Source organism: Ricinus communis, chromosome 7, assembly GCF_019578655.1.
Source record: "Ricinus communis isolate WT05 ecotype wild-type chromosome 7, ASM1957865v1, whole genome shotgun sequence".
In the NCBI taxonomy this organism is placed as follows: Eukaryota; Viridiplantae; Streptophyta; class Magnoliopsida; order Malpighiales; family Euphorbiaceae; genus Ricinus; species Ricinus communis.
In genome coordinates this window covers 2,246,211-2,259,353 of record NC_063262.1, presented here as the reverse complement: position 1 = coordinate 2,259,353, position 13,143 = coordinate 2,246,211, and the positions used below count along the sequence as shown (strand labels likewise).

The following is a 13,143-nucleotide window of genomic DNA, read 5'->3' as shown; positions in this document are numbered from 1 at the left end:
ACAATAGGACAATATATTAGCGTAACATATGTTTTAATACATATATATATATATATATATATAGAGAGAGAGAGAGAGAGAGAGAGAGAGAAATATTTTTTTAAATAAGATTTAAATAATTTATAACTTATTATAATATAAAATTTAGATAAATTTTAGAGTGTTGTAATTATAATGACTTTTGAATACCTTTATTTATTTATGAATAAAAATTTAAAAATTTTAAATTTTAAATTAATTTATATAGAATAGTTTTTCTTTGAGAAATTTATGTAGCAATATTTTAGGTTTATATAAAAGTTAAGTATTATATATATATATATATATATATATATATAATATAAATTATAAATTTATAAGATCTAAATATTTTTGACATATATGCTTAATTTTGACGCATAAAATTTATATTTTGATACATGTATTTACTTTTAATATATGAGATTTAAGTTTATGCATGATTTTATAATTTTTTATTAATTAATTAATTTGTAAACTACATTCACAATTAAACACTAACTTTTTATATTAATTAATTGATTCGTAAACTACATTCACAATTAAACACTAATTCTAATTATAAAAAATAATATATTAATTATATTTTAATGTAATATTAACTAACAAATAGTTTTCTAATCAGATAATAATATTAATACTATGATAAGAGATATCATATTAATTATATACTAATATTATATTAACTAATACATTAATTTTATAATTAGATAATAATTTTAATTATAAAATAATATTTTAAATTATATTTAATGATAAATTAAATTTTTATTATATAATAAATTTTTAATTTTAAAAATAATAATATCATAATTGATATATAATTTATATAATATTAAAATTAATTAATAAATAATTTTATATTATTATATTAATAAAAATTTAAAATATTTAGTTTGCTATTATTTTTTAATTTATAAATTAATATTAAATATAATTTTTTTATTAAATTGTATCTATCAACTTAATTTTATAATCAAGAAATAATAATGATATGACTAGTTTTATATAAATCTGATCAGTTTTTATATTTTTTAAATAAATATATAAAAATATTAAAGAATTACTATAACTGTGAAATTTTAAAGTTGACCTAAAGTAAAGTTATTGATACATAGAATATCATTTGAAAATTGAGTAAATATGAGTATCCGTTAAGGGTTTATTTGAAAATTGTTATTGATTATTGAAAAAAATGGGCTTAATGTTTTTCAATTTTTAAGATTGACTTTTCTCTAATTTATTTATAAGAAAAACTCTTATTTATCTACTTCTCTCCAAAAGTATATTTTAAAATTCAAAAAAACCTTTTTATAGACCCAATAAAATTTATAATTATAAAAAAGTCATTAACTTAATGAAAGTTTAAGTACTAGAACTTTTCATTTGACTCAATACTCAATTTTTGTTAATAAAATGATAGTAACTAAATATAAGATATGTTATATTTTATTACATTATATAAATAAAATTGAAAAGACAAGATGGTATTATAATAGGACAATATATTAGCATAACATATATTTTAATATATATATATATATATATATATAATATTACTATATAGAAAAATATTTTTTAAAATAAGACTTAAATAATTTATAATTTATTATAATATAAAATTTAGATAAATTCTAGAGTACCGTAGTTATAATGACTTTTGAATACTTTTATTTATTTATGAATAAAAATTTTAAAATTTTAAAATGTTAAAATTTTAAATTAATTTATATAGAATAGTTTTTTCTTTGAGAAATTTATGTAAATATAATTCAGGTTTATATAAAAATTAAGTATTAAATATATATATAAAACATAAATTTATAAGACCTAAATTTTTTGACATATATGCTTAATCTTTGACACATAAAATTTATATTTTGATCCGTGTATTTACTTTTAATACATGAGATTTAAGTTTATGTATAATTTTATAATTTGTTTATTAATTAATTGATTCGTGAACTACATTCACAATTAAACACTAACTTTAATTATAAAAATAATATATTAATTATATTTTAATATTATATTTACTAATAAATAGTTTTATAATCAAATAATAATATTAATTTTATAATTAGATAATAGTTTTAATTATAAAATAATATTTTAAATTATATTTAATAATAAATTAAATTTTTATTATATAATAAATTTTAAATTTCAAAAATAATAATATCATAATTGATATATTAATTTATATAATATTAAAACTAATTAATAAATAATTTTTATATTATTATATTAATAAAATTTCTAAAAATATTTTAAAATAATTAGTTTGCTATTACTTTTTAATTTATAAATTAATATTAAATATAGAAAATTTTGTTAAATTTTATCAATCAACTTGATTTTATAATCAAGAAATAATAACGATACGATTAGTTTTATATAAATTTGATAATTTTTATATTTTTTAAATAAATATATAAAAATATTAAAAAATTATTATAACTATGACATTTTAAAGTTGACAGAAAGTATAATTAGATTTTTTATAGCTATATAAAAGTTATTGATACGTAGAATATCACTATGGAAATATCACAAATTCTTAAAAGGTTAATGAAAAATAGAGCATAAAAGAAATAAGGCCAATATTTTGTTTTTTGTTTTTTGGGATAAAAAAAGCCAATTAATTTTTAGGCGGCTTTTGAGAATGGTTAGTACTTATTCGGAGGTTAAGAATAAGGGTAAAAGGGTAATTTGAAGTTGATAATAGAGAAAACGAAACCCTAGCTTTACCTCTATAAATAGCAAAGCAAGAAGTAATCTTTCTCATCTGTGAGTTTTAACTTCGCTGCAGCTACCATGGTTTTCATCGCTTAGTTACTTTCTGCATTTTCCAATTTATGGTTGTTCTCTGGTATGATTTGGCCTCTGCTTTCTGTACATATATGTTTTCTGTTTTCGTTTTCTGTTTTCAATACAAAATAGTGAAATATGGATTTCTCGGTGATGAAGAAAAACAAAGATGACGAGTCCGATCAATCCATTCTTTAAATCGTGACGACAAATCGAGGCATTTGTCTGAGAGAAATCCTTTCACTCTTATTATTTTTAATTTTTTTTCTTATATTTTTACTCAAATCTTTCATTGATTTTATATATATATATATATATATATATATATATATATATATATATATATATATATATATATATATATATATATATATTGTATTTAATAAAATTTAGAGGCACTCTTGATGATTCAACTATCATAATCTTATTGCTTATTGCTTATGTGATGATATTAACACCTCCTACTCATTCTGAATTGCCTCCTTTTAGTTGTTTTCTTTCCTTCTTATTTTTATAAACAATAATTTTCTTGAGCTAAATAAATAAATAATTATAATTAGCTACTGTATGTAAATAAACAACATTTTGATACTGGGAAGTAATGCAGCAATGATGAAAAGCAATCACTCTCAATTATTATGATTATTGAGGAGAGTACCTATGATGATCCTTCAAGCACTTTTGAGCTGCTCAATCGGAGTCTGTCATTTCCCCTAACAAAGCTGAATCTCGGTTAATCATGTCTTTGATTGTAACAATGGTATTACAGGACCCATATACTTGCACATCATAAACGACATGTTTTGAGCCAAAACGCTGTGTTTTGGCTAGTAAACAAAAACAGTGGCTTAAAGTAACAAACTCCCTTCTTCTCCATTTAGAGACCCTAGCTTTTCAAACATAGTTAATTAGCATGCGGAAGTCATAACTGTAGTTGCAATTGATTACAGGTAACCCCACCCCAATCAAACCTCTAGCAGAACCAAAAAATATCATGTACCTCAGCAACTACTGATATCTAGTTGATTCCTAATCGCTGCTGTAAAAGATTATTTCAAGGGAAAACAGATATATAATGTTTTAAATCTTGCAACAGAAGTCCAAAATTAATGGCTTCATGTCCGTGGCCCCTCCCCCTCCCCTGTTCTTAAGCTTGGAAGTAGTTCGATACTGAAGCCTTCAAAGCCCAAATCCTTTCCATCTTAGTAAAACAAAATTTCTGGCCTTCTCTTGCACAAATTTATCTAACTTCAGTTTGACTTCCCTAAATGAGGAAAAAGAAATTCCAAATCTTGCACCAAGTAGCCTGCGTGGTACTTTTTTAGAGACTCATTTTCTTTGTTAATAAACCAACTAGAGAAAAGTGTTACTGATTTGATTAGTTTGGGATCTCAGTAAAATGAATTACTTTGGGCGAAGATTAGATTGGAATTTCAATACTGTAAATTGAGGGTACAGTAGTGAAACGAGACGTTTAGGATGTGGATCCTAGGTGTTTTAAGTAAAATTAGCTCCGATCGTCAAGTAAGTCCAATTTCACCAGAATTTTATTTGGTACATTGAATTGCAAGAAATTTAAAGATGGTGCTGCATTTAAAAGAATATTGATTAAATTGAAAAAAAAAAATGCTAAAGATAGTGTACTTTTTTTTTGTAATTAAACCTTTAAAAATTCTATCCATAATTAATTTTTATAGGAGCTCCTTTTATATGCTAAAATGATAATTACAAAAATCTAATGTTATTTATAAAAAAATTATTTAATTAATTTTTAGATCAATTAAATTTAAATTTTAAATTTTGTCAAACAAAGGCTTATATACTCTTATACAATGTGTCATTATATTTTGTATCAAGAAATTAATGAAATAAATATCATTTTTAACTTTTATAATGCAATTGAAACCTAAAAATTTAATGTTGTTTTACCTTTTTAAAAAAATTAAATTATATATATTCGACCATTAAACATAAGTTTACGAGCTATTTAGTAAAAAATTTAAATTAATTTTATTTAACTTTTAGACATAAAATTATGGAACCATTCACTAAGAAAATTTAAGTTGAATATGTTTAATTAGATATAAATTCAGATCCAAATTGAACTTTTATTCAATCAATATTTCTTTGCTGGGACATGGAGGCCGAAAAGCACAGAAATGCAATTGGAAAATTTAAGGAACTTTATTGAATATTTGTTGAAGAAGCTTTCTGTTCTTTTGTTTTGTTATTTATTGGAGATTGTTGTCTAAATTTCTAGTTGATTTTTTAAGATTTTTTGTTGTAATTTTATTAGATTGAGCTACTGTAATTTTTTAGATATTTAAATCCATTATTTTGAGCTAAGCATGCATATTTTTTTTTGTGTTGTATAGAAATAATTTTTGTTACGATTAACATATTTTTATAAATTTTTACATTTTACGGTATAAAGTTAGGAAAGTCAGTCTTTTAGCTATTTGTGTAAAGTTCCCATTGAAAAATTCAAGGAACCAAAAGGATTAAAGCAAAGAATCAAAGTTAAGTCTATTGGCCCAATACTAAGAGCCTGAAACATATTTAAACCCATTGCAGCGCACGACATTTATCGTGTAAGTTCTGATTTTAATAAGAAAAATAACCTCACAACAGATGGCCTATTAGCTCAGTTGGTTAGAGCGTCGTGCTAATAACGCGAAGGTCGCAGGTTCGAGACCTGCATGGGCCAAAGTAGCACATTTCTTTTTTCATTCGGTAGGCACATTCGATTTTTGTATTCTTTCTCTTGGAAACCCCTTGATAACAAAGCCCATTATTGCATTGATCATCGACAAAGAAACTGAAAATTTATCATACACTGTAAATTGATTTTAAACCACATACATGATATACCAAAAGTGGGACAGATAGAAATTGCAATTATCCACACCCAACAAAACATCATCCACACTAAACACAGAGAGTATCTATTTCCCGAATGAGAAACTTGACACGTGTCAAACAACATAACCATTTTCATTAGCTTCAATCAACCAATGGGAAGAAAAGAAAACCTTATCCTATCCTCTTATCTTACTCACACCTAAGCCACCAAAATAACTTCGTCATACAAACACATTTAGCTTCTGCACATTCACTTTTATTTCTTTCTTAGCACATAGCCAACCTACAAACACCCACTAAGAAGAAGAAACACCAAACAAAATATGGCAGCCTCACTGCAAGCAGCAGCTACACTTATGCAACCAACTAAGGTTGGCGGTGTTCCTTCTTCCAGGGCTACCCTTCAACTTAGATCTTCTCAAAGTGTTTCCAAGGCTTTTGGGTTGGAGCCAGCTAGTGCTAGGATCACTTGCTCTTTGCAATCCGACCTTAAGGATTTGGCTCAAAAGTGTGTTGATGCTACTAAGATTGCTGGTTTTGCTCTTGCTACTTCTGCTCTCGTCGTCTCGGTATGTTCTTTCTTTTTTCCCAATTCATGATTGTTAGTCTCTCAGGTTCAGCTACTTTGAGTAGTTTAATGAACTTGATCACTAAATTCGAGGAGAATTATGTATGATTTACTAATGCTTAACATGTTAGAACTTTCTTTGGTTTGTAATATGCTGTAGTACTATAATTCTGTCACTACTGTAAATTAATATATGTTATCAGTAGTTGAGTTCCCATAACTATCTTCAATCAATTTTCAGAAATATGTTACTCGAATATAACATAGTCCTATAACATAGACATGGGTTCAGAGACAACGTACGAATGTTCTCTCATAATGCATTTCGTGTAGACTATCTAACAACCTGTTATCTGTGGTGTGGCCATTGAAAATCATTGCTAATAATTCGCCATTTAGCAGATAGCAGTTTATATTGTTAATTTATACGGTGAGACCTTGTGCAATTAAGCAAGAACAAACTACCCTCTGTCGTGCATCATTTTTCCCTCAACTATTAAACATTAATAATTGTTAGTTATTAACATCGAAACCTATTAATGGACACTTGCGTAATTCAGGGAGCAAGTGCTGAGGGAGTTCCAAAGAGGCTAACCTTTGATGAAATCCAAAGCAAAACATACATGGAAGTTAAAGGAACAGGAACGGCTAACCAGTGCCCAACAATTGATGGTGGACTAGACAAATTTTCATTCAAAGCAGGCAAATACAATGCAAAGAAATTCTGCCTAGAGCCAACCTCATTCACAGTCAAAGCAGAAAGTGTAAACAAGAATGCACCACCTGAATTCCAAAACACTAAACTAATGACACGTTTAACCTACACTCTCGACGAAATTGAAGGACCCTTCGAAGTCGGTCCTGATGGAACTGTCAAATTTGAAGAGAAAGATGGTATTGATTATGCTGCTGTGACAGTGCAATTGCCTGGAGGAGAACGTGTGCCTTTCCTTTTCACTATCAAACAGTTGGTTGCAACAGGCAAACCTGAAAGCTTTAGTGGAGAATTTCTTGTACCATCATACCGTGGATCATCATTCTTGGACCCAAAGGGAAGAGGTGGATCGACAGGTTATGACAATGCAGTTGCATTGCCTGCTGGAGGCAGAGGAGATGAGGAGGAGCTAGCTAAGGAAAATACTAAGAATGCTGCTTCATCAGTAGGCAAAATTACCCTAAGTGTTACCGGAAGTAAGCCTGAGACTGGAGAAATTATCGGTGTGTTTGAGAGTGTTCAGCCATCTGATACTGATTTGGGAGCAAAAACTCCAAAGGATGTGAAGATCCAGGGTATATGGTACGCTCAGCTTGAGTCATAGAGCGGTAGAGCTCTTTTTCTTTCTTTTCTAAGAAAAAACCTTTGTGTATTAATATTCTTGGTTCAGATTTTGCTATATGTTGAAGGTGTTTGCTAAGCTTTTCTATGACCCAATTGAGATGCTCAACCACTGTTATCATGTATATTAGTATTATTATTGTCATCTTCCCTGCTACATCTAATAATAATCAGAAACCAATCTAGTGGATATTGCTGGAATGTGGGAGCAATCGAGGTCTAAAGGTTTAAACTCACCCCACCGTCATAAGCCTTATTTCATCTCTATCTTTAAATCATATGAACAAAATCATTGTGCTCTCTACCTTCAGCCAATCCACAAATTGGTATTTATTAATGGGTCTAAGAGACCCATTAAACAAAAATATAATTTTGCTAGTAACGGAAGGCTTAATAGAATTAGGAGGAGGAAACTATTCTTCCCTTTCTTATTCATTGAAAAGTCCAGTGGCCTACAACTCAGCTATGAAAATAATGTATTTTTATAAATATTAATGTCTTGAGAAAAATAAAAAAACTGGAATTTTAAAAACTCCCACAAATGAAAAATTCTGGGTCACTATCCAATTAGCAAAAACTTTTGAGGTGACATAAAAAAATGTCTTTTAGTATTCAACTTAAATAGAAAAGTATCGCCATGTAACAGTCCCATTTCCAATTTCAATAGTTTTGGTTAGCTTTCCCTATTCCATCATCACTCAGTAATCAGCTTTACAAAAGAGAGAGAAAAACTATTAATAATATGCCCACTTATTAAATTGGCTGCATTTAGAATCTTTAAGGTATTTTTAGATTTGTAGAGAAGAGGCAACTATACTAACCTTTAAATTATGTAATAAGGATTAACACTGATGTGTCTCAATTAGTATTCGCAAGTATAGAACTGAATAATAGTATGGACAAGTTCACTATAAAGTCGATCTCATAAAAAATTATAGAACAGAAATTATACAGATCAACCATCACAAAAATATTAAAAATAAATCTAAACACTCTAAGTTAATATTTTAGAAATAATTTTAAAATTTATTAAAAAAATATATCATTAAAATTCTGAAATATATATATATAATTTTAAAATAGCAGCCACCTACACTAAATTTCAATGAATAGTCAAAATATGTTAATCCAAAGTAGTGCAGGCCAATGTTGGCGTCCGTCCCTAATATTGTTATGTTAGGTGAGACAGAGAAATTAACAGGTCAACCCAAATTTTAATCATTCATCTAAGAAGATGATCCTATTTTATATTGAAAATTGCTATCTTTTAAATCGCAAAATACTTTTTGAATTTCAGTACCCACAATTAATAGTATTGATAATCTATATTGAAATCATTATTACTCTAAATCATTGAAGGGTAACTATAAAAGATTGAGGTAAATACTGATATATAACTTTTTTTTTAAGAAGAAATATGATTATTTGATTCTAAATTGGTATAAAAATACAGATAAACTTAATAAAGAAATATCTAAATTGTATTAACAGATCAATTATAAATTATGAAATGGTAAGAGAAATAAAGGTTGTCAAGTCACAAATTAATTTTATAAATATATTTAAAAACAAGTCAATTTTAAATTTATTTTATTTATTTACTTATAAGAGAGCTGATAAATAAAAAACATAATTGCATGCTTTTATCATTTGAAATATTTGTAAAAAATACTTCTGCCATTTGTTCAAAATAGTCCTTTAACTTAGCATAATTGAGTAATTTTGTTCTGCAAGTGAATGAATAATTTGGCAATGATATACATGGCACACATTGACAGCCAACTCAAAGTCTGTCTGGTGACTTTAATTAGCCACTCGGCTTACAAAGACCCTACACTAATCCCACGTATCAATTCCAACCTATTGCCAATTTACATCTCTCAATCAATCAAACCATCCATTTAACATTCTAACTTTTAATACATAAAATCAATAACAAGAAACAAGAAACAAGCTCTCTTCATGCTGCGTTACCATTACGTTCTCTTTCATCCCCAAATTCCTTCACTGCAAAACATCTCGTATTAATCTTTGTTTAGCCTATAATATTGTATCTGGGTTTTCGTTTTGTTTCTTTTCTTTTCTTTTGTTTTATTTGATTTTTTCTTTTTTATAATTCAAAGCGTGTTCGACGAAAAAAGTTATAGCCAGAGAGATGAAGTTTTGGAGATGAAGAGAGATAGAGAGGCAGAAGATGATGGAAAGGGTACCTGGGGCAATGGGGACAAGTGCCAGCTTGGCTCTGAGATTGGGCCAGACCATTTTCTCTACTGCTTCACTTCTCTTCATGTGTTTAGGCATTGACTTCTACAGTTATACTGCTTTCTGGTACTTTCCTCTTCATTAGTTCTGGATCATTTCTCACTAGATCATCTTCTTATAATACCTTTCTTTTTGTCAGTTATGTATCATGTTCTTGCAGCTGGAACCTCTCTCTTATGATCAAACTGTTTTGTTCTCTTCTCTTATTGACTTATTAATTAATCAGTTATAGCCAGAAAGTTATAACAGAAAGATGATAAAAGAATTATAGATCATTGAGAGAAAGGTAAAAACTGAATTGGGTTCTTAAGAGGGGGTCTTGTTGATGAAACAATATGCAAAAGTTAAAATCATGTTTCTTGGAGGATTTGGCCACAGACACGAACACACATACAAACTCTGTGGAAGAAAAGTAAACTTGCTTGTTGTTTTTTACTAGCTAGATGTTTCTGTTTCTCAGGAATTTATATATCTATATATACAGAGAGAGAGAAGAGAGAGAGAGAGAGATTTTGGTTATGCTAGGACAGGAATTCTGCAATTACTGTTGCAAAATGTCAAACACTAGTTCTAATTAGGAAGTTATCTTTATTACAACCTTGTTTGAAGAAGAATCCTGTAATTGTAGCATTAATTCTTAGTTTGTTCATGATTAATAGTCTGATAAACAGTTAGACAATTATGTATTTCTAATGGTGGGTTATCCAAGGACCACTTGGATGTTGAGAGTTAGAAGGAGGTACCATAGTTGACATCAAATGCTGAGGTGTTTATATGCTTGCTGAATTTTATCAATGCTATTTTGAGAATTCTTTGTGCTAAAAACCTGCAGCAATCTACTCTACATATCTTTCTGATAAAACTTATAGATTCTCCAATCTAGTAGATATGTATTGCTATCAAGCCACATTGAGATATAATTTCCTCCTTTTGCTGTAATCTTTTGTTCATTCATTGCAGCTACTTGGTGACAGTCATGGGTCTAGTAATTCCATGGAGCATTACTCTGGTGCTAGTAGATGTGTATTGTGTCTTTGTTAAATGTTTACCCCACCAACCAAAAATTCTATCAGCCATCATAATTGGAGATTGGGTATGCAAGTAGCAACTTTAGTTTTTTTTTTTTTTTGTTGCAACCAAAATCAGCTACTTTATGTTTGAATGACAGACAGCTGCTTGATTCCATTTACAGGTTCTATCATTTCTATCATTAGCAGCAGCAAGCTCAACAGCAAGTGTTACAGATATTCTAATTGACGTTGGAGCTGCATATTGCCCTGCAAAATTGTGTAGCAGATATCAATTGTCTGCAGCAATGGCTTTCTTATCTTGGTTTCTCTCCTTTGCTTCATCTCTATTCAATCTTTGGCTTCTTCCTTCCCTGTAAACTTCTGTGAACTGACACACAGAATTATCATTTGGGCAAAGACAAAGTCGTGTTGCTCAAGCTCTGAAGCTTGTACAGTACTGATACTGTTGAAACTAATTAATACCAATCTTGAAAATTCTACAATTGGTCGAGCTTTTAGGCAGTCTAAATTATCAACGGATGACATTTACGCTTGAATATTCCAACGAAAGAATGAGATTTATAATTAAGTATTTAAATCTAGTAACTAGAATCACAAAATCTAGAAACTCTGTAATCCTTTTTCTATAGTTTTTTTCCTTCCTTTTATTTTGCTGCCGACACCTTAAACCAGAGTAGCCCTGGTAGCCACCATTATAAGCCTTGTGTAGTCCACATGAAAAATACATGTGCTTCTAAACAAATAGCAAAAAGAAAAAAGAAAAAAGAAAATATAAAAGAATCTTGAAAAGAATGTTATAGTGGGTCCAGATTAATGTCAAAGACATATTATTATATTCAGGGAAGAAGCCGAAAGAGCTTTTCCATCTCTCAATGAGGAATTAATTGTCAAGCAAATTTGGTGCCCACAAAAGATGGTGGGCAACTATTTTTGCCTTATTATAAGTGCCAACTTGAAATATTATATGAGCAATCCTGGGTGGGACATGATCCTGAATGGACCTCCCACATCAATATTAATATTCTATTTGATATGGCCTAAACCAAAACTTGAGGGCAATAACAGATGTTTTGGAGTTCTAGTTTAATGATAATACATGCATGTAATGTTTGAGCAATGTTTTAGGACTTGAATGAAATTGAAATAAGATTGAGTAAAAAGTATTAAGAGCGGAACTCTAACTAAAATAATAATTCCTAATTTGGAGTTCTCTTTTTATCCCTAAATTTCAACCCAAATAGGAATAGGAGTCCTAAGTAAATAAGAAGTAATACTCCTGAGTCTAAACGAAATAGGAGTTCATGTTAACATATTTAAGCATGAGGAATGGGGGTTCAATTAACAGAAACAAAAAAGAAAAACAAAGTTTGATAGAAAGAATTATGGAGGGTTTTCCAAGATGGTTGTCATCCTTGCTACAGACTAAATTTTACGAACCATGTGAGACTCACAGTTCAAAACAGTGTAATTTCTTTTGCTTAGACTGCATAGGATCGAAATCAACTTTCACATTATGTGAAAATTGCAACAAGGCCAATAAACATGAAGATCACAACATCATTCAAGTAAGTTTTCACTATCAGTTTTATTACCTTTGATTTTTACGGTGAAGTAATATGTTTTTTTCTCCTCCTTCCTGCTAAGGTGCCATGAGTGTTGCTTTTTTTTTTTTTTTTTTTTTTCAGGTTTATAAAGCTTCACGTCACACAGGCCTCGTCCCTAAGAAGTTGAAACATTTATTAGACGTATCCGACATTCAAACTTACAAGATCAATTTGAATACCATTATTTATATAAATCCAAGGCCTTACAATGAGCAGCAAGTGAATGATAAACACAACAGTTACCATCGAAGATGTGAAACCTGCAACAAAGAACTGATTCAGCACCACCACGACTATCATTCATCGACTTACAAATTTTGTTCAATTGGGTGCAAAGTTGTTCAAGACAGGCATGCCAGAATACAGCGGCGTAATACAATACGACCTCTTAGTTTTAGAAAAAGACCCAGAAAAAGTTCTCCTCATAGGTCTTCATTGTTTTAGATTCGCAAGAAACAATTAATATTATTATTCCGTATAAAGCATTTAATCCAACTATATATTTTTATCGATGCGTACGATATATTAATTAATTTTAAATAAATAAATAAAATATATATATATATATATTTTTTAATTATTCATCCGATGTCTAAGGTTATTGAAGCATAGTATTTTAATTGTTTAGGACATAAAATTCTATCTTTTATA

General features: G+C 28.6%; 3 protein-coding genes and 2 non-coding genes across 6 annotated transcripts; all 5 read left to right on the top strand.

The window, feature by feature from the left end:
* Window positions 1–2,974: 2,974 nt before the first annotated feature.
* LOC112535355 lies at window positions 2,975–3,063 on the top strand. Its single transcript, XR_003079506.1, has one exon. It is a non-coding gene; the product is annotated as a small nucleolar RNA SNOR75 (small nucleolar RNA).
* A 2,399-nt stretch (window positions 3,064–5,462) lies between these two features.
* On the top strand, window positions 5,463–5,536 carry TRNAI-AAU. The gene has a single exon. It is a non-coding gene; the product is annotated as a tRNA-Ile (tRNA).
* Window positions 5,537–5,927: 391 nt separating this feature from the next.
* On the top strand, window positions 5,928–7,740 carry LOC8260594 (oxygen-evolving enhancer protein 1, chloroplastic). Its single transcript, XM_002522340.4, has 2 exons — window positions 5,928–6,260; window positions 6,820–7,740. Exons 1-2 carry the CDS (start codon window positions 6,015–6,017, stop codon window positions 7,576–7,578), a joined length of 1,005 nt encoding a protein of 334 aa, XP_002522386.1. The 5' UTR covers window positions 5,928–6,014; the 3' UTR covers window positions 7,579–7,740.
* A 1,631-nt stretch (window positions 7,741–9,371) lies between these two features.
* LOC8260583 (CASP-like protein 5C3) lies at window positions 9,372–11,370 on the top strand. Of its 2 annotated transcripts, XM_015721250.3 has the most exons (4): window positions 9,372–9,616; window positions 9,719–9,923; window positions 10,818–10,950; window positions 11,050–11,370. In XM_015721250.3, exons 2-4 carry the CDS (start codon window positions 9,790–9,792, stop codon window positions 11,242–11,244), a joined length of 462 nt encoding a protein of 153 aa, XP_015576736.1. In that variant the 5' UTR covers window positions 9,372–9,616; window positions 9,719–9,789; the 3' UTR covers window positions 11,245–11,370. The 2 variants fall into 2 exon arrangements, with proteins under 2 accessions (XP_015576736.1, XP_048233301.1); XM_048377344.1 differs by having other exon boundaries at window positions 9,372–9,923.
* Window positions 11,371–11,475: 105 nt separating this feature from the next.
* LOC125370725 lies at window positions 11,476–13,122 on the top strand. The gene is made up of 2 exons (XM_048377343.1): window positions 11,476–12,453; window positions 12,574–13,122. Exons 1-2 carry the CDS (start codon window positions 12,190–12,192, stop codon window positions 12,934–12,936), a joined length of 627 nt encoding a protein of 208 aa, XP_048233300.1. The 5' UTR covers window positions 11,476–12,189; the 3' UTR covers window positions 12,937–13,122.
* The last annotated feature ends 21 nt before the right edge of the window (window positions 13,123–13,143 follow it).

Excerpts from the sequence above, each read along its gene's own strand:
- LOC8260594 (XM_002522340.4), top strand. The coding sequence starts at position 6,015 with ATGGCAGCCTCACTGCAAGCAGCAGCTACACTTATGCAACCAACTAAG. Across the intron at positions 6,261-6,819 it reads CTTCTGCTCTCGTCGTCTCG|GGAGCAAGTGCTGAGGGAGT; the intron begins GTATGTTCTTTC and ends TGCGTAATTCAG.
- LOC8260583 (XM_015721250.3), top strand. The coding sequence starts at position 9,790 with ATGATGGAAAGGGTACCTGGGGCAATGGGGACAAGTGCCAGCTTGGCT. Across the intron at positions 9,924-10,817 it reads TACAGTTATACTGCTTTCTG|CTACTTGGTGACAGTCATGG; the intron begins GTACTTTCCTCT and ends CATTCATTGCAG. Across the intron at positions 10,951-11,049 it reads CCATCATAATTGGAGATTGG|GTTCTATCATTTCTATCATT; the intron begins GTATGCAAGTAG and ends TTCCATTTACAG.
- LOC125370725 (XM_048377343.1), top strand. The coding sequence starts at position 12,190 with ATGTTAACATATTTAAGCATGAGGAATGGGGGTTCAATTAACAGAAAC. Across the intron at positions 12,454-12,573 it reads AAGATCACAACATCATTCAA|GTTTATAAAGCTTCACGTCA; the intron begins GTAAGTTTTCAC and ends TTTTTTTTTCAG.